At 44.9% G+C, this 20,948-nt stretch overlaps 1 protein-coding gene across 1 annotated transcript in view; it reads left to right on the top strand.

Annotated features, from left to right (window-relative positions):
* The window catches only part of DMD (dystrophin), a 553,630-nt gene that overhangs the window by 15,209 nt on the left and 517,473 nt on the right, over nucleotides 1-20,948 (top strand). The window contains exon 5 of the mRNA XM_038757068.1: nucleotides 4,157-4,275. Within this exon, the coding sequence (XP_038612996.1) occupies nucleotides 4,157-4,275 (119 nt within the window). The remainder of the gene's footprint in view (nucleotides 1-4,156; nucleotides 4,276-20,948) is intronic.

Genomic DNA, 20,948 nt, shown 5'->3' with positions numbered 1-20,948 from the left:
AGTTGAGGAAATTGAGGCACAGAGAAATGAAGTAACTTGCCCAGGGTCACACAGTAAGCAGTTGGCAGAGCAGGGATTAGAACCCAGGTCCTTCGGTTTTCTTTCCTAGGTCGTGCTGCTTCCCGTTGATTAATTGATTGATATATGCAAGTGCTATGGGACCTGTGGTAACTTCAGTGCTGAAGTGGCACAGAAGGGGTAAGGTGGAGATTGGGCAGTGCAAAGGTCTATAAAGTTATTCGGTGAAGGCCTCCTGGACGCCTCAGAAGGGGTTTAGACAGCGGGAGATGTGAGTCTATCCGATTTAAAGCGGGGATGACAGGCAGGCGTGGAGACAGCACGAGCAACAGGAGATGTGAGAAGGAGGCAGTGTGAGTGGGCTCCCTTGAGAGGAATGTAGAGTGCTAGCTGAGGGAAAGTGGGAAAAGAAGGTGGATCTTAAAAGGAGAGAGTTGATTGAGTGCTTTAAAGCCAAAGGTCAGGAGGTTTTCCTTGGAATGGAGGGGGAAAGGCAACCACTGAAGGTTTTTGAGGAGGGGGGAGACTAGTGCAGTGGAAAGTTGAAGAAAAATGATCAGGGCAGTAGATTAAATTGTGAGCAGGAACGGGGAGAGACTAGTCGCAGGGAGATTAGCAGCGCTCAATAAATCCGATTGATGATGATGATTAGCGTGGAGGCCGTTGCCGTAATCGGTGGCGGATGGGACAAGGGCTTGGACTGGCGTGTGGGCAGATGGGATGCAAAGGAAGAGGTGACTTCTGCTGCAGACGTTGGGGAGCAACTCGGGCAGGCTTCGGTGACAGACTGGCCATGAGGGTTAAAGAGGAGGAAGAGTCAAGGACGACCGCAAGGTCGTAAACTTGAGAGACAGAGGATGGTGGAAGTGTCAATTGTGATGGTAGGTGTTCAATAAGTAAGCACTCAATACTATTTATTCATATTAATGGCCGTCTCCCCCTCTAGACTGTAACTTAATTATGGGTTGGGACTGAGTCTCCTAATTCTGTAGTATTGTACTCTCCCAAGCCCTTAGCACAGTGCTCTGAACAAAGTAATTGCTCAATAAATACCACTGATGATGGATGATTGATGGGAAGCTCAGAATTTGGGATCAGGGTGGAAGATTAATAATGATGACATTTGTTAAGCGCTTACCATGTGCCAAGCACCTGCTTCTCTCTTCCAGAGGTGGGTGAGGGGTTCCTTGGGCTGTGGGTTAGAGGTGGAGGGATTCCCCCACAGCCTGCCGAGGAAGTGATCAGAACTGTGGGTGACAGTTTTCATCCTTGAACTTGATGCCTGTGTTTAAAGACGGACAACACAGAACCCTTAAGCATCCCGTCCACCTCCATAACTTCCTGTGGAGTGTCCCATCAAGCACTGCCGGTCCGGGAATTTATCTGTTTTTCTTACGTTCGCGATAACCCAGAAGGACCTGGGTTCTAATCCCGGAACCACCCCTTGTCTGCGGTGTGATCTTGTGCAAGTCATTTCACTTCTCTGTGCCTCAGTTACCTCAGTCTGTAAAGGGGAGCCCCACGTGGGGCACGAACCGTATCCAACATGATTAACTTGGATCCACTCCTGTGCTTAGAACAGTGCTTGGCCCATAGTAAGCGCTTAATAAATGCCATTAAACACTATGAAAATGGCTGGAATTTTCTGCGTGCCCGTCATCTACGTAGTGCCCACTGGACAAGGAGCGTTTCCTTGTTTTTGTTTCAATTCTGTCACTTGAAGATTCGATGACTATCCGACTTCCTGGTGTCGCGGGGTGCGTGGCACAGCAGTTATGTATTTTCCGTGCCAGGCTTTCATGAAATCAAATGGAAAACCGGGCCAGCCCTGAAAATAGCCCCTGTGGCAGCACAGCAAAAGATCATCCTGGCGTGGGTAGCTGTTGGTTCTGCTTCAGTTTTCAGCCGCTCTCAGCCACGTGGCTAGCATCTCGCCATCCTTGGCCTCCTCTCCAAGCACAGCGGGCAGCTCGATTATAGTGTTTGACTCCTGCCTTTGGATTCTGGGCCATAGTAGGAGGAAGGGCTAGCAGAGATAATTGAAATCCTCACATCATTCCAAAATCTAATTTTAGCCCATCATTTTTCAAGGGCAAGGCTGTTAAATAAAAATGAGAAAGGCCTGTTCTCAAGAAGCAGTCAAAGGAATATCTGGTATCAGGACCAGTTAAGTGTTTGGGATTTGGGGGCGGAGGGGGTGGTGGTTTTTTGTGGGGGTTTTTTTGGTCGGGGGCTTTGGTTTTCTTTCAGGTGGTTTTGTGGAAATCTGTTTTGTACAGCGGTGTGCTCATGTATGTTAGAGTTGAAATTGGCATAATGTGGAATGAAATTAGCTCGTTAGTTTAGTTTCTGATTAGAGGTTTTTTCATGGCAGTTACTCAAAATTAAGTTACAAGTCTATTCTCTCAAACTCAGAATAACCATATATTTCCATTTTAGATTTTTCATTTGGGTGAAACACAGTCTGGAATCACCAGCTTCTAAATCCAGTCCACTTCCTTTATGTTTTCATTCATTCATTCATTCAATCGTATTTATTGAGCGCTTACTGTGTTCAGAGCACTGTACTAAGCGCTTGGGAAGTACAAGATGGCGACATATAGAGACGGTCCCTACTCATTGCACGTATGTATGTGAGAAGCAATGTGACTTGGTGGAAAGAGTCCAGGCCTGAGCGTGAGAGGGCCTGGGTTCTAATCCCAGTTCTGCCCCTTGCCTGTTGTGTGACCTTGGGAAAGTCACTTAACATCTGTGGGCCTCAGTTCCCTCATCTGTAAAATGGGATTCAATACCTGTCCTTCCTCTTACTTCGATTGTAGTAAGTAGACTGTGAGCCCACTGTTGGGTAGGGACCGTCTCTATATGTTGCCAACTTGTATACTTCCCAAGCGCTTAGTACAGTGCTCTGCACACAGTAAGCGCTCAATAAATATGATTGAATGAATGAATGAAAGTAACATGTAATATGTCCACGGTGGGCAAAGACTGTGTCCGGCCTCATTACCTCATATGTAACCCATCATTTAGTGCAGTGCAGTGGTAAGGGTTTAACAAATTATTATTAGTAGTAGTAATAGTATGAAATCAGTTTTTATTCTGGCCTGAAGACTTCACTTGAATAATGTTGCTTAACATTCTTGAATTATCTTTTAAAAGTGTTGTTTGCTTTTGTAATTACTTCAGAGCACAGTGGTAGCGTGGTATTTTTCCATAATTGGCGAGGAAGAAGCTGTCTGAAATGCCCAGGATTTAAGTCTTCAAACTCAGTCGGTATTTGGTTTGGACAGGGACAACGTTTTCATTTCATTTCTCTGAGTAGGAAACGCTTTTTTGTTTTCCCTGACTCATGTTCTCTCATGATTAAATTGTTGTCCAGGCAGTGGTAGGAAACATGTCTCCATATTGTAATCTTTTTGCACTTGTTCCCAGAAAAAAAAAAAAATCGGTTTGGAATTAACTCCACCTCAGTAGTTGTTTTGTAAAATTCTGAAGCAGCACGGCCCAGTGTTTAGGGCCTGGGAGTTGGAAGGACCTGGGTTCTAGTCCCAGCTCCGCTGCGTGCCTGCCGTGTGACCTTGGACAAGTCACTTCACTTCTCTGTGCCTCAATTACCTCATCTGTAAAATGGGCATTAAAACTATGAGCCCCAGGTGAGGCATGGACGATGTCCAACCTGGATTAGCTTGAATCTACTCCAGCGCTTAGAACAATTCTTGGTACATTGTAAGCACTGAACAAATACCTCTGCCCCCTTCTCAATAAAAAAAAATTCTGCTAATAAGTCACTGTTGACAGTCTTCGTCCATCTGGTGGTTCTCTTACTCTCATCCCAAAGGATGACACTTTTGGAGAGTCTTGAAACTTCTTTCAACTGAACGAAAACACATTAGGACCTTTGGCTTTTATTAAAAATAAAATCAGGTTCAGGTGTCTAGCTCTAATCGGACACGGCAGATGCTCCAGGGGGAGGAGGATAGAAGGACGTATCCAGTCTATCCTTCCGTCTTCCGGTTCTTGCTGAAAACGTCAACCGTGACATTTTCCGTCACCAGAAAAGCCGCCGCCTCCGGGCTGGCTGCCGAGCTTGAAGCAACTCCCCAAAGGAGCCCACGTTCACCTGATTTTGTGCTTGCCCTAGGCCGGACCTCTTCGATTGGAGTAGCGTGTCTGGCCCGCAGTCAGCGACCCAGAGGCTGGACCATGCCTTCAACCTAGCCAAGCAGCACTTGGGCATCGAGAAACTCCTTGACCCAGAAGGTTAGTGGAAAATACATGTCCCGTGACCAGAGAGGATGCATAGGGTAGTAAGTACTGCCAAGCCATAGAGAATATCATATAGTCCCTGAAATTCTATTCCCCGAGAGCAGCGGTGTGTCACATTTTAAAAATTGAGCGCTGTTCTTTTTTTGCTGTTGTAGTTGTGTGTGTCTGTGTGTCTTTGGCTGTCTGTATTTTATTCTCATTGCTGTGGAGGAGAAGCAAATTATCATTCATTTGTGTAAGCTCAGTATTTCAATCGGGATTATGATTTTTGAGGTACATTTAATTTTGGTTTTTATAAAGGCCGGCCCCCAAATCGTATACGTTTTCCCGAATACTGATGTTTATAATATTTTTTAAATAGAGCCCGTTGCTGGGTAGGGACCGTCTCTATATGTTGCCAACTTGTACATCCCAAGCGCTCTGTACAGTGCTCTGCACACAGTAAGCACTCAATAGATATGATTGAATGAATGAATGATTAATATTGCTATAAAAATTGTAAAATGCATTCATTCATTCTATCGTATTTATTGAGTGCTTACTGTGTGCAGAGCACTGTGCTAAGCGCTTGGGAAGTACAAGTTGGCAACATACAGAGACGGTCCCTACCCGACAGCGGGCTCGCATTGACTGGGAAATAGTTTATGCCTAAGTATATTCATCATGAGACAAACCTACTCCAGCCTGAGGAAATATATTCAAGTCAAAGTGCATACGGTGTGAAACGCAGAATTCTCCTTATGTTGTAATTCTTTATTTTTTCATTAAAAAAAATATGCACTCCCCTTTTCTTCCTCACAGTTTGGAAGATTAGTAATGTAACATTTATGGTATTTTTCTTTCTTGTTTCCTAAATACTGAATGAAATGTAAACCAATGATTTCAGACAACTCCAAAGCAAAGATTTACAGTAAAAATTAGAGCAGCAGGAAATTTGTTATAAAGCACATTTAACCTATATGTGGCTCGGTTTGTCTGGAAAATAGACGCATCTGATTTTGCAATGTCGGGATGTGGAGTTTTCAGCTCAGTTACATTTAGGTATTATAGTCAATCCATCAGTGGTATTTATTGAGCACTTACCTTGTGCAGAGCACTGTAGTAAGTGCTTGGGAAAGTACAATTCAAAAAGAAACAGTGCCATTCCCTGCCCACAATGAGCTTACAGTCTAGATTTACAGCCCTGCATGTTGAGAATAGGAGAAAACTCCAAGGAGCAGAAATTTTCGTTCATGCATTCAATCGTATTTATTGAGCGCTTTCTTTGTGCAAAGCACTGTACTGAGCGCTTTGGAGAGTACAACATAAAAATAAACAGACACATTCCCTGCCCACAACGAGCTTACAGTCTAGAGCCGAGCTTATGGTCTAGAGACTTCTGACCAGTTGTTTCATGGGTCTCTACCACATCTCTCTTTCTTCCCGGTGGGTGTACAAAAATTAGTAGTGGAAAATGTTTAAAATATAAGAATACGAGAAACGTGGGCTCACCAGCTGAGTATTATGCCATGGAGGAGCAGTGTGATTGTTTATGGATGGGTCTTCTCTTCCTTTTTCTTCTCCACCCTTAACTCCCTTAGGCTGGTAGAACTCTCCTCCAGGAATGGGAACAAAAACTTTATTTCATTAATTGATGTTTGTAGCCTGCCTTCCTTCCTGGGGAACTCATTCACCGTGAGATCACGTTTTCAGTGAAGTATAAACCCGTAGTTCCAGAGAACTATGAACCAAAGACGTACTGTAAAAATTAGAGTGGCGGGAAATTTGTTATCAAACGCATTGAGCCTCACATCTTCCAGTTTCACTGGCTACTCCAGGGGCTGATGGGTTTGCTCGCCAACAGCCTTGGGTGCCCAGCTCTTCATGCGGAGTAGCAACGTTACTTGGAGTGCCTGGCTTGAAGAAGATAACTGAGATGCACTTCGCCGAATTGCCTGGGTTAGGACATTCATGATCCTAGAGCACCCTTTTTTTAATGGAATTTGTTAATAATAATAATGATGGCATTTGTTAAGTGCTTACTATGTGCAAAGCACTGTTGTTAGGTGTTAACTATATATCAAACACTGTTCTAAGTGCTGGGGTAGTTAGAAAATCATCAGGTTGGACATGGTCCCTGCCAGTCAGTCAAGCATTTGTATTTATTGAGAGCAGACTGGATTCAGGGCACTGTACAAAGTGCTAGGGAGAGTACGACGCAACAATAGACAGACACATTCCCTGCCCACAGCGAGCTCCCACATGGAACTTCCACATACTCCCTTCTCTCCTTCTACGGCCCAGCCCGCACCCTCCGATCCTCTGCCACCGCTAACCTCCTCACTGTACCTCGTTCTCGCCTGTCCCGCCATCGTCCCCCCGCCCACGTCTTTCCCCTGGCCCGGAATGCCCTCCCTCCGCACATCCTCCAAGCTCGCTCTCTTCCTCCCTTCAAAGCCCTACTGAGAGCTCACCTCTTCCAAGAGGCCTTCCTAGGCTGAGCCCCCTTTTTCCTCTCTTCCTCTCCATCCCCTCCCGCCCTACCTCCTTCCCCTCCCCACAGCACCTGTATATATGTATGTACAGACTTATTGCTCTGTTTTACATGTACGTATTTACTATTCTATGTATTTTGTTAATGATGTGCATATAGCTTTAATTCTATTTGTTCTGACGACTTTGACACATGTCTTCATGTTTTGTTTGGTTGTCTGTCTCCCCCTTCTAGACTGTGAGCCCGTTGTTGGGTAGGGACTGTCTCTATGAGTTGCCAACCTGCACTTCCCAAGCGCTTAGTACAGTGCTCTGCATGCAGTAAGCACTCAATAAGTACAACTGAGTGAATGAATGAATGAATGAATGAATGAATGGGCTCACAGTCTGTCGGACGGAAAACAGGTTTTTAATCCCCATTTTACTGTTAAGCATCTGAGGCACATTAGAGTTAAGTTGCTTGCCCATGGTCACACAGCAAACAATTGGCTGAAATGGGATTAGAACCCAGATCCTTTGACTCCGAGGACTGGCTCTTTTAGCTAGGCCATGCTGCTTCTTGCCCGTAAGATTGTAATGAATGAACAAAAAACCCTCTTCCACCAAGTCCAGTTGGGGAAGGGAAAGAGTCCTGGCAATTAAACAGTCACCCTCTCAAGCATACTCAGAATTGGGAAAGAAAATTCCCAGTTTTCTAGGATTTAAAAGACTCTTCTCATCCTACTAAATCAAGTTTGTTTCTCCGTCGCCCTCGCAGCGTGATCTAGGAGGTGCTGAACTAGATGAATAATTCAGAGGACATTTAAAGGACTAGAAGTTTAAGAAAAAAAGAAAGAATTTATAGAATTTATATTAGAAACTGAAGGACTGGGTGTGTAACCAAACAAATCCCTTGATCTTTATAGATTACAATTTTATGTGCATGTCTAAACATCCAAATTCCAAAGAAGTCAGATAGCTTATGGAGATAAACAGAAATTTGTTTGGGAAATTCTACATAGAACAGGAGAGAAGTTTAGAAAGAGATGCAAAAATTTCATTTTTACTGTGTGATGAAATATGGGCAGATTGGGAATTGTGCATCTATAAATTCCAGAATCACTCAACAATTTTGTGTGAGCTAGTTAACCTTTTTCTGCCTCCTGCTCCTCATTTACCAAATAAGCCTGATGTCCTAAATCACCTTTAAAATATTGGATAAGAAGGTGCAAAATATAAAAGGGGTGGAAGAGATTATTTGATGAAATGAGGCCACATATCAATTCCTTAAAGCTGCAGACACTCAATAACATATATCAGTAGCTGAAGCTATAAAAATAAAATAACGCATCTCGTCAGAAGCAAAGCTCCATTTCAGAAAACCAACATCCACGTATATGAGGCTCTCTAATTCACGTAGAACGTTGTTTTAACTAAAAAGTTTGGTTTTTGCAGCATTATAAAACTGGGCCAGGGGAAAAAGAATGTATCCACACCCTCCTTGCAGTCATTGATTTTTGACTGATGAGTGTTGGCAAGGGTGAAAGTGAGACCTTCAACTTTGATTTGCAAATTAGTGAGACAGTAGATCAGAGTCCTGTGAGGTTTTAACCTCTGGCCAAAAGAAAGGTATATAGCAATAGAAATGTTGATCTTTGCCAGAGAAGACATATTTAGCGTTATGTAAAACACACTGAATGGCTTGAGAAGTAAAGATGCTAATTTAATCATTTTTTTTGTACTCCCCCAAGGACTTAGTATAATGCTCTGCACACAGTAAGTGCTCAGGTAACTATTTAATATGAATGTAATATTATACAAAGGGATTCCTGAAGATATTTAATTTTCTTTTTAATATTTCACGATATGCATTGATTCTTTAAATTATATCAGTTTTCTATCTTTGGTCAGCAGCAGACCCTTCTCACACATTTTTTTTTTAAATGGTATTAAGCACTTATGTTCCAGGCACTGTACTAAGCACCAGGGTAGATGCAAGCTAACAAGTTGGATAAGCCCATGGCCCATATGGTGCTCACATCTTTAATTCCCGTTTTACAGTTGAAGTAACTGAGGCACAGCGAAGTACAGTGACTTGCTCAAAGCCACACAGCAGATACATGGCAGAGCCTGGTTAAAAAAAAAGTTCCTCCAACTCCCAGACCAGTGCTCTTTCCACGAGGTCACACTGCTTCCCTCAAATATTCAGACTTAATTTGAGAACCTCAAGGTGATTCCGTTCAGTGATTCCGTTCAGCGCACCTCATTACCTCACAAGGCCGAGTGCGGTATTATACTCTCTCCAAAATGACACATGGATCTCTTTTTAATTTATTTGCGAGCTTGGTATTTGCCTTTCTCAGTCACAGCTTCTTTGAGATGGATATCTCTGCCAGTGAGATGGTTTTCAAATACGAAGATCAAACTTGTGCATTTGAACCTAGCATGTTAGCCCAAAGGAGAGAGTAAAAAAAGATAAATCCGGTTCGTAATGAACGCTTAAGGACAAGCAAAACCTGTTGAGGATCTGGTGTCGGTTTGTTTGATACTGGTGTCAGGAGGACTTGTGTTCTAAACCCAGATCTGCCACTTGTCTGCTTTGTGACCTTGGGCGAGTCACATCACTTCTTTGTGCCTCAGTTCCTTCATCTGCAAAATGGACATTAGGACTGTGAGCCCCATATGGGACAAAGATTGCGTCCAAGCCGATTTACTCGGAACCACCCCAGCGCTTAGTTCAGTGCTTGGCACCGAGTCAGTGCAGAACAAGTATCACGACGATCATTTCATTATTATTGTTGTTGCCGTCGTTAATAGCGTCTGTTGACATCCCCGCCTCCTCCTGTGTTGACCCGAATGGGATATTGGGCAGGCTCTGAGGGCGATAGCTCCCGGCTTGATGTCCGACGTGCTTCTCTGTTGGTTTGCTGCTTGGCAGAGAAGGAAGGCCACACTAGACAAAGCACCAGACAGACGTGGAAAAACCTTTGCTTTCTCGTTCCTTAGTCTCACCTTCCCTTTTAAACTGTGAGCCTCGAGAGGGACAGAGATAATTGTGTCCGATCTTGTATTATAACAATAATAATAATAATAATAATGGCATTTATTAAGCGCTTACTATGTGCAAAGCACTGTTCTAAGTGCTGGGGAGGTTACAGGGTGATCAGGTTGTCCCACGGGGGGCTCACAGTCTTAATCCCCATTTTACAGATGAGGTAGCCGAGGCCCAGAGAAGTGAAGTGACTTGCCCAAAGTCACACAGCTGACAGTTGGTGGAGCGGGGATTTGAACCCATGACCTCTGACTCCAAAGCCCGGGCTCTTTCCACTGAGCCACGCTGCTTCTCTATCTTAGTGCTGAGTACAGAGCTTGACACAGTCGGTACTTAAGACACATCATTGTCCTTGCTATTATGATCATTTTAGTAGTAGCCTTAATAATAATAATAAAAATAACAATAATAATAATAATAATAATTGGGGCATTTATTAAGGGCTTACTGTGTGCCAAGAGCTATACTAAATGCTGGAATGGATATAAGGTCATCAGGTCCCACATGGGGCTCACAGTCTAAGAGAAACAGCATGGCTTAGTGAAAAGAATATGGGCTTGGGAGTCAAGAGGACCTGGGTTCTAATCCTAGCTCTTCCACTTGTCTGCTCTGTGACCTTGGACAAGTCACTTTACTTCCCTGTGTCTCAGTTAACTCATCTGTAAAATAGGAATTGAGAATATGAGTCCTATGTGGGACAGGAACTGTGTCTGGCCTGCTTATGTGACCCGTTTATCTTTTATCTATCCAAGCACTTAATACAGTTCTTAGCACATAGTAAGCATTTCTCTCTTGACTGTATGCTCATCGAGGGCCGGGAATGAGTCTGTTTATTGTTATTGTTATTGTTATAGTGTACTTCCCCAAGTGCTTAATACAGTGCTCTGCACACAGTAAGCACCCCATATGATTGAATGAATGAACAAATACCACAGTTATTATTAATTATTAGGAGGGAGAACAGATAGTAAATCCCATTTTGCCAGTGAGGGAGCTGAGGTCCAGAGAAGCGAAGTGACTTGCCCAAAGTTATACAGCAGACAGGTGGTCGAGCCAGGTTGAGAGCCCAAGTCCTCTGGCTCCCGGGCGTGATTCCCTCCACTAGGCCACGTTATTTCCTCAATTCTGTACCCTCACATTTGAGAGTCTATCACAGCCCTCAGTTAATGACAACTTTTAGTATTTATGAAATCCTGGAGCCTTTGGGGAACTAAATCCACTCCAGAACATGTATTTTTTAAAAAAAGTTTTATTGGTGTGATAGATTCTCCTTGGCTTAGAGTCAGTTTGGTACCTTTTCCTGGGTGACCCACAGCAAAAGGCTTGAGACTCTTGGAAGACAAGGTGGGTACCAGGTGTTTCTTTGACAGATAAAGGGTGTTCCTTTAGCTGCCATTTTCAATACCAGGGGTAGCTTTCCCTCAGTTTTTTTTTTAATGGTGTTTGTTAAGCACTTACTATGTGACAGACTGTATTAAGTGCTGGGGTAGATACAGTTGTACAAGGTCCATATCCCACATGGGGCTCATAGCCTTAATCCCCATTTTACTGGTAAAGGAACTGGGAGCCAGAGAAGTGAAGTGACTTGCCCAAGGTCACACAGCAGACATGTGGTGGAGCCAAGATTAGAACTTGTCCCTTCTTGCATGTGGCTGACGGCAAAATCTCCTGAAACCGGTCAACCTCTTTGGGCCTCGTGCTTCTTTGGGGGGTTCCTTTAGGGCTCCTTGGGAGGCCATTCTCGTCTAAAGCCTCCTGAAGCTGTGACAGTGTCCCTTCTAATCAATAAATATTCAACAATAATTACTGAGTGTTTACTCTGTACAGAGCACTGCACAGGTGCTTGGAAGAGTACAATATAATAGAGTTAGTAGACACATTCCCTGCCCACAATGAGCTTACAGTTTAGCCGGGGAGAATCTTTTGTATCTCCGCTGTCTTCTGTGCTCCTGAAACAGAAGGAACTCAGGTCCTGACTGCCTTTAATGCTAGAGATTGTGTATATTGGGAATAAAAAACGAAATTTGTACACCACCTTTAAGGATGTAATTGATATATGGGCCTTGTACTGGATCTGTAGCGTTTCATCATCTTTCTTTGAGGCCACATTTTATCTTTCCGTGCACGTGGTTGTGATTATATGAAAAGTGATAAAAACGCTTAAGGGGAGACCACTGTGTTCAGGGGCTGTCACCCAAAGGATGGGCATGGATTATCTGGGCTTCCACAAAAAGTTGACACAGATACTTTCTTTCCAACTGTGTAGATTGCTTTAGGAATATTGTTAGGGCATCATGAGTAGCCTATAAAATATACAAGATGATTTTTTTTCCACAATTGAGTTCTTTCATCAAGTGAGGGCTCCTAGGCCATAAAATTATGTTTCTGTTAGTTCAAGGTTTGTTGGACATTTTGGAAATTAGAGCAAGACACCATATGGAGTAAAGAACTTTGGAAAAACTTTTTCACATGTCTGAATTGAAAATGGAGGCTAGACATTCAGGCAATGGACTGACTAATAATGATCTTGTGTATAGTCTTTGCACTTGGAACTGTACTCCTTAGGCACTTGGATTTTTACCACACACCCAGCCTTATAAGATTTATATGTTCATCTGTATACTCTGCCCTTGCCCCTCTCTTTAATTTATTTAAACGTCACCTCCTCTAGATCGAGTCTGCCAATTCTTTTGTACTATACTCTCCCAAAGGCTTAGTCCAGTACTCCACACACAGTATATGTTCAGTAAATACTATTGATTGATTGACTCACCATTGATGGAATTTCCAAGTGCGTAAGGGGCACGGATCGAAGTGCGTAGATGATGCGGAAGGGAGAGGAAATGAGGGCTTAATCAGGGAAGGCTATTTGGAGGAGTTGTGATTTCGGGAGGGCTTTGAACATGGGGAGAGAGACGGTCCATCACATATGAAGGAGAGGGAGCTCCAGGCCAAAAGGAGGATGTGGGCAAAGCATCGGTGGTGAGGTGGATGAGATTGAGGGATAATGAATTGGTTTGTGTACAAGAAAAGAGTTATGTGGGTTGGGATGCAGAAGGAAATCAGCAAGGTATATGGTGACTGAGCGCCTTAAAGTTGATGTTATGGAGTTTGATGTAGAGATGGATAAGCATAATGATAATGATTGTGCTTACTATGTGGGAGGCACTGTACTAAATGCTGTGGTGGATACAAGCCAATTGGGTTGGATACAGTCCCTGTCCCACATGGGGCTCACAGCCTTAATTATTAGGTTAGAACCCAGGTCCTTCCGACTCCTGGCCCCGAGCTCCATCCACAGTTCCATGCTGCTTCCCCCGAAAGTTGGACGGGCAGCCATTGCAGCTTTTTGAAGAGTGAGGAGACATGGACTGAACATTTTTCTCGAATGAATTGGGGCTAAAGAAGCTGTAAGCAGGGCGATCAGCAAGGAGGCTGCTAGGGGAGTCAAGGCGGGATAAGTGCTTGGATTAGCGTGGCGACAGTTTGGATGGAGAGGAAGGGGAAGATTCTAGAGATGCGACTGTCGAACTGACATGATTTCTTGGTGGATTCAACCTGCAGGTTGAATAAGAGACAGGAGTCGGGGATAATGCCAAGGTTATGGTTGGGCTTGTGAGACATGGAGGGTGGTAGTGTATTCTACAGTGATTGAGGACTCTTCAGATCGGCAGGGCTTAAGTGGGAAGATAGGGAGGTCTGTTCTGGCCAATTCGTTTTGGAGGTGTCAAGGGGTCATCCAAGGAAAAATGTCTTAGAGGCAGAAGGGAATGTGAGACTGCAGGAGAGTAGTGAGGTACACTTGGGAATCATCTGTGTAGTGATAGTAGTTGAAGCTGTGGGAAGGATGAGTTCTCGAAGGGAGTGGGTGTAGATGGAGATGAGGAGGGGACCCAGAACTGAGGCTTGAAGGACTCCCCCTGTTAGAGGGTGGGAGGCAGAGGAGGAGCCCGTGAAAGCCCACTTTTAGACTGTGAGCCCACTGTTGGGTAGGGACTGTCTCTATGTGTTGCCAATTTGTACTTCCCAAGCGCTTAGTACAGTGCTCTGCACATAGTAAGCGCTCAATAAATACGATTGATTGATTGATTGAAAGAGATTGAGGAAGAGCAGCCAGAGAGATAGGAGGAGAACCAGGAGAGGACAAGGTCAGTGAATCTGAGGCTAAGTAGTGTTTCCGGGAGGAAGGGGTGGTCCGCGGTTTCAAAAGCAGCAGAGTGACCAAGGAGGAATAGGATGGAGTAAAGGGCAGTAGATTGGACCAGTTGGTTACTGGCGACCTCAGAGAAGGGAACTAAAGATGTTTTGGGCGACCGTATGAGACAGGAAAGAGGGAGGGGTAGCGACTGGGCCTGGTGGCGATGAGAATGGTGAAGCAAAGCCATCATCACTTCCCACAGTTCCACCCTGACCAGGACCAAGATTCCAGGTCAGGAGCAAGCCCGGCCAGTGAAACCCATTTGGGATGTCACTGAGCAGGCATCGGCTTTGTCTGGGGATCTGAAGGTCCTTATTCCCTACCGCGGTCTTGCGTACTTTTCTCTGCCAGGTTGGATCAGACATCACAGTTTCCAAGTTCCCTACTTCCCTTTCTGCTCCTCTTCTTACCTTCATTAAAAGGGCCAATTTGAACTGGAAGATTTTGTTTTATTTAACTAGGAAGTAATTCTGGGAGTTTGGGAATTTGGCTTGCATTCAAATGAGTAGGGATATTTAGCAGGTGGTTTCTAATTCTATCAGACTCAATTTGTCTTAGTGCAGGCGTCGGTGCCTTCTAGTCTCTGAGAGGCCACAGAGTCGTCCATTCTTAGCTCACCCCTGTCCAGATGCAGCCCGGGTTTTTTACCCTTTCAATTTGGGGTGGATTTAAAATTGGAGGGCTGTCAAAGGATGATTTGGCTCTGATTTGGACTGCACTCACTTGAGGGCACCGTTTGCTACCTGCTATTTGGGGCTGGAAATGTTGGGCCCCTCTTTCTGCCCAGCCAGCATACCACCACATAGCAGCAAACCATCCACTTAAGGAGTGGGGGTGTGGGGGGGTGTCATTATAACAATAATTGTGGTATTTAATAAGTGCTTAGTATGTGCCAGGCACTGTTTTAAGACACGGGGCGGATACAAGCAAATTGAGCTGGACACACTCCCTGTCTCACATGGTGCTGACAATCTAAATCCCCATTTTACAGCTGAGGAAACCTTAGTTTCCTTCGCACAGAGAAGTGAAGTGACTTGTCCAGGGTCACACAGCAGACAAGTGGCAGAGCCAGGATTAAAACCGAGGGATTTCCGTCTCCCAGGCCCGTGCTCTAGCCACTAGGCCGCACGCGGAGAATGGCTTTTGCCAACTGCCTCCCAAGCGCAGGTGGACCTCCTATCTCACCTGGCTTCTCACTTTCTACAACCCAGCCCACACACTTTGCTCCCCTCACGCTAACCTTCTCACTAGACCCCAATCTCCCCCACCTCGGGAGGCCAGAGGTAGGACATAGACCCGGGGTCGGCGGGCAGACAGACGAGATGGAGGCACAGTGAGAAGATGAGCGCCAGAGGACCAAAGTGTGCTGTCTGGTTTATAGACGGAGAGAAGCGAGGTAGGTAGGAGGGGACAAGGCGATGGACTACTTTGAAGCCGACGGTGAGGCGTTTTTGTTTGACACCGAGGTGGGTGGGCAACCACTGGATTTTTCTGAGGAGTGGGATGACGTGTCTTGAGCGTTTTTGTAAAACAACGACCCAGGCAGCAGAGTGAAGCTAGAAGCAGCGTGGCTCAGTGGAAAGAGCCCGGGCTTTGGAGTGAGAGGTCATGGGTTCAGATCCCGGCTCGGCCACTTGTCAGCTGTGTGACTTGGGGCAAGTCACTTCACTTCTCTGGGCCTCGGTTACCTCATCTGTAAAATGGGGACTGAGAGCCCCCGTGGGACAACGTGATCACCTTGTAACCTCCCCAGCGCCTAGAACAGTGCTCTGCACCTAGTAAGCGCTTAATAAATGCCATCATCATCATCGAGTATGGAATGGAGTGGGAAGAGCAGGAGGCTGGGAGGTCTGCAAGGAGGCTGATGCTCTACTGCTTTCCCCCTCTAAGCCTTATTGAAGGCCCATCTCCTCCAAGAGGCCTTCCCAGACTAAGCCCCACTTTTCCTTATCTCCCACTCCCTTCTGCATCACCCTGACTTGCTCCCTTTCCTCTTCCCCCCTCCCAGCCCCACAACATTTATGTACATATCTGTAATTGTATTTGTGTTCATGTCTGTCTCCCCACTTCTGGACTGTGAGGTCATTGTGGGTGGGGAATGTCACTTTTTACAGTTGTATTCATTCAATCGTATTTCTTGAGCGCTGACTGTGTGCAGAGCACTGTACTAAGCGCTTGGGAAGTAAAGGTTGGCCACATATAGAGACGGTCCCTACCCAACAACGGGCTCACAGTCTAGAAGGGGGAGACAGACAACAAAACAAAACACGTGGACAGATGTCAAGTCACTTTGTATCGTACTTTGCCAACCGTTCAGTGGTTTTATTCCAGTGCTCTGCCCAAAGTGCTAATAAATATGATTGAATGAATGAATAAGTGCCCCCCAGATTTGCCAGGCCACACACAGACAACGCTACTGGGCAGCCAACAAACTTTCCCAATGACAAGCTTAATGTACCTATTTTACTAATTCATGAGCAGTGTATTTCGTATTAATATTCGTAGCATTGCTTCTGGTTGTATGCCAGGTGAGTGTGATCGGGCTACTCTCCCCATAATAGGGAGCTCTCTCCTTTAATGGCACGATTAAACCTGTTATGGACAGCTGGAATTAGATCAGAGAAATGGTGTTTGGCCAGCACTGCAATCCGAAGAGAATTTAAACTTTTCGTCTGCGTACTCAGGTATCATTACAATAGATTTGGAGGCTAATCGAAGCTTTGGAATTTTTGTTGCACTAATTCTAAAATCCACAGAGAAATGCGTATAAATACAGTGAGTCAGGCGTGCTTTGTACAGAAAGTGAAGAGAAAGAAGTGAATGACAGAGATGTTCATTAACTCCCTGGAGATTCATGCTAACAGTCAATTCTGCTTCCTGTGCGTGCTCGATCTGATGAGACGTGATTGGGGGTGATAGAATCATTACTCCCTAGGACTTACTCTTGAGTCCTCCCCAGATGAACATCTGGCTGCCAAACTGTGAGCTCATTGATGGCAGAGGTCGTGTCTAGTGACACTGTTGTGCTTTTTAACGGCATTTGTTAAACACTTACTATGTGTCAAGTGCTGTTCATTCATTCAATCGTATTTATTGAGCGCTTACTGTGTGCAGAGCACCGTACTGAGCACTTGGGAAGTACAAGTTGGCAGCATATAGAGACGGTCCCTACCCAACGACGGGCTCACACCATAGAGTTGGAAAACATGTTCCCTGCCCACAACAAACTTACAGTTTAGATGAGGAAAATCGCCCGCTTTTGACCTTCTCCTGTTCTAAGCTCTGGGGTAGCTACGTGATAATCAGGTTGGACAGAGTCCCTAAACCGCATGGGGCTCAAAGTCTAAGTAGGAGGGAGAACAGGTACTGATATTTCACAGTTGTGGAAACGGAGGAACAGAGAAAATGAAGTGACTATATGCTCTTTTGGGGCAGGGAATGTGTCTGTTACATTGTTGTGTTGCACTCTCCCAGGTGCTTAGTACAGTGCGCAGTAAGCACTCAGTACAATCGCATGATTGATGAAAGTCACCAATGTCACCCCGTAGGGAAGTGGTGGAGCTGGGATTGGAATAATAATAACAGTAACAACAGCAATAATAATAATAGTATTTAAGTGCTTACTATGTGCCAGGCATTGTGCTAAGGTCTGAGGTGGATACAGGCATTCATTCATTCAATCAATCATATTTATTGAGTGCTTACTGTGTGCAGAGCACTGTACTGAGCGCTTGGGAAGTACAAGTCGGCAACATATAGAGACGGTCCCTACCCAACGACGGGCTCACACCATAGAGTTGGAAGACATATTCCCTGCCCACAACAAACTTACAGTTTAGATGAGGAAAATCGCCCGCTTTTGACCTGCTCCTGTTCTAAGCTCTGGGGTAGCTACGTGACAATCAGGTTGGACAGAGTCCCTAAACCGCATGGGGCTCAAAGTCTAAGTAGGAGGGAGAACAGGTACTGATATTTCACAGTTGTGGAAACGGAGGAACAGAGAAAATGAAGTGACTATATGCTCTTTTGGGGCAGGGAATGTGTCTGTTAAATTGTTGTGTTGCACTCTCCCAGGTGCTTAGTACAGTGCGCAGTAAGCACTCAGTACAATCGCATGATTGATGAAAGTCACCAATGTCACCCCGTAGGGAAGTGGTGGAGCTGGGATTGGAATAATAATAACAGTAACAACAGCAATAATAATAATAGTATTTAAGTGCTTTCTATGTGCCAGGCACTGTGCTAAGGTCTGAGGTGGATACAGGCATTCATTCATTCATTCAATCGTATTTATTGAGCACTTACTGTGTGCAGAGCACTGTACTAAGCGCTTGGGAAGTACAAGTTGGCAACATATAGAGACGGTCCCTACCCAACAGCGGGCTCACAGTCTAGAAGCAAATTGGTTTGGACATAGTCCTTGTCCCACATGGGGCTCACAGTCTAAATCTAAGTTTAAATCTGCCAATTGCTTGCTGTGTGACCTTGGGCAAATCCCTTAATTCCTCTCTGCCTCAATCCTCCCTCCTACTTAGACTGCAAGTCCCAGGTGGGACAGGGTCTTGTATTTCTCTGCCCCAGCCCTTAAAACAGTGTGTGACACCCAATAAACACTCTAGAAATACCATAAAAAAAGGTTACAGTGAAAAGGTTTATGATGCCTGTGCCCTGAACAGGAGTCACTGTTTTATTTTGAAATTTCTGTCTTGTAGAATGCTCTCACCTCTCTCCCTTGGTGCAGTTTTAGAGATAATCAGTAATCACTGTACTGACAAGTGTTTGTCTGATAGCGATTTATCACGGGCTGATGAGAGCCAAGATTCCTCTGACATATGCACCTCCGAAGAAGATAAAATACTGTTTTCATCTTGGAAATTCCCTGCAGTTTGTGGTGATATATTATTCTGAACCCCTGCCAAGGTCACCGGCAAAGTATTTTTAATCATTGCCTCAGATTAAACTCTAATTGTAAACATTATTCCCGCTTTTGAAGCATCATCTGATCCTGTCACATTTTCTCCGTAATGCGTTGAGAAACCACTCGTTCTAGCTGCAACTAAAAATGGTCAAGTGTTTGAAAAATGCATCCATAAATCAACATTTTATTTGCCCTGAGAATTGGTTTAGGGGATTTGTATCAGCTCGCAGATTCGGTCTGCTAGGAACTCAAGAATATTGATTTATTTGAATGTTGGTTACATAACTGGCCTAATGGATCCAGGAAGCTCGAGAGAGGGATTTGGGGAAATGGGTGGCCAGGTTTAATAATCGGCAAAGCCACAGTGGCCCCAGTTGCCCTCCTCAGATGTGCTCCCCTACGAGCGGAAACTGCCGCCTTTTTCGCGACAACGTCTTCCACGTGGACACCTGATTCTCCCTTTGGTCCGGTGGTTGAGCCGTAGGGCGGATCGGATGCGTCTCGGAATTGACGTGGAATAATCTCTGCATTGCAGTTTCCGATTCTGAAACGCTTGTCCCCTCGATGACTTTTTAGGACGTCTAGCATATCATTTTTCAAAGGGTTGATAGTAATAATGATAATAATGATGAGGGTATTTGTTAAGCGCTTATTATGCGTAAAGCACTGTTCTAAGTACTGAGTTACTGGCTTGTCTCCTTTGTGGGCACGGTGCTGCACTGGTTGTCTGTTGTGTGTGTGTGTGTGAAGTGCTGTTATCAGTTGTCTGCTGTGGGCAAAGTGCTGGCCAGGCCACTGCCGCATTCTAGACTGTGAGCCCGTCGTTGGGTAGGGACCGTCTCTATATGTTGCCAACTTGTGCTTCCCAAGTGCTTAGTACAGTGCTCTGCACACAGTAACGGCTCAATAAATACGATTGAATGAATGAATGAATGAATATGGGGTGCTGTGCTGGGTGTCATCTGTGAGCCTCCCGTGGGACAACCTGATCACCTTGTAACCTCCCCAGCACTTAGAACAGTGCTTTGCACATAGTAAGTGCTTAACAAATACTATTATTATTATTATTATTATTATTATTATTATTATTATTATTATTATTATTATCCTTGGTGCTTTCTGTCTACAGAGTGCTGGTCTGTGTGCCTCTTGTGAGCTGGGTACTGTTATTGGGCCAATTAACTCATCTGTTGCATGTATTATTTATTGTGGGCAGAGCACTCTACTAAGTGCTTGGGAGAATGCCTCCTCCCTCTGGCTCCCTTTTCATATCTGACAGACAATTAATCTCCGCACCTTCAAAGCTTTATTGAAGGCCCATCTATTCCCAGAGGCCTTCCCTGACCAAGCCCTCATTTCCTCTTCTCCCACTCCCTTCCTTGTCGCCCCGATATGCTCCCTTTATTCACCCCTCCCTTAACCCCATTACAGCGCTTACGTCTAGACCCGGAATTCACTCATCCATATTAACGTGTGTCTCCCCGGCTAGACCGGAGCTCTTCGTGGGCAGGGGATGCATCCACCAGCTCTGTTACACTGCTATATCATAATAATAATAATAATGATGGTATTTATTAAGCGCTTACTATGTGCAAAGCACTGTTCTAAGCGCTGGGGAGGTTACAAGATGATCAGGTTGTCCCATGGGGGGCTCTCAGTCTTAATCCCCATTTTACAGATGAGGGAACTGAGGCCCAGAGAAGTGAAGTGACTTGCCCAAAGTCACACAGCTGACAAGTGGCAGAGCCGGGATTAGAACCCACAACCTCTGACTCCAAAGCCCGGGCTCTTTCCACTGAGCCACGCTGCGTCTCCAATGAGCTTGTAATTTTATTTCTTTACATTAATGTCTGTCTCCGCTCTAGACTGTAACCTCACTGTGTACAGGAAATGTGTCTGTTATATTGCACTATTCCAAGTACTTAATACAATGCTCTGTCCACAGTAAGCGCTCAGGAAATAGCGTTGACTGACTGAATTTAGCTATCATATTTCTTTCTTGGTTGACAGTGTTATGATGACCCACTTTTCTACCAACTCCTAGGCCC

The sequence above is a fragment of the Tachyglossus aculeatus genome, chromosome 15 (assembly GCF_015852505.1).
Source record: "Tachyglossus aculeatus isolate mTacAcu1 chromosome 15, mTacAcu1.pri, whole genome shotgun sequence".
Taxonomy (NCBI): domain Eukaryota; kingdom Metazoa; phylum Chordata; class Mammalia; order Monotremata; family Tachyglossidae; genus Tachyglossus; species Tachyglossus aculeatus.
The sequence above is the reverse complement of the archived record's forward strand: the minus strand, read 5'-3'. Positions and strand labels throughout refer to the sequence as shown.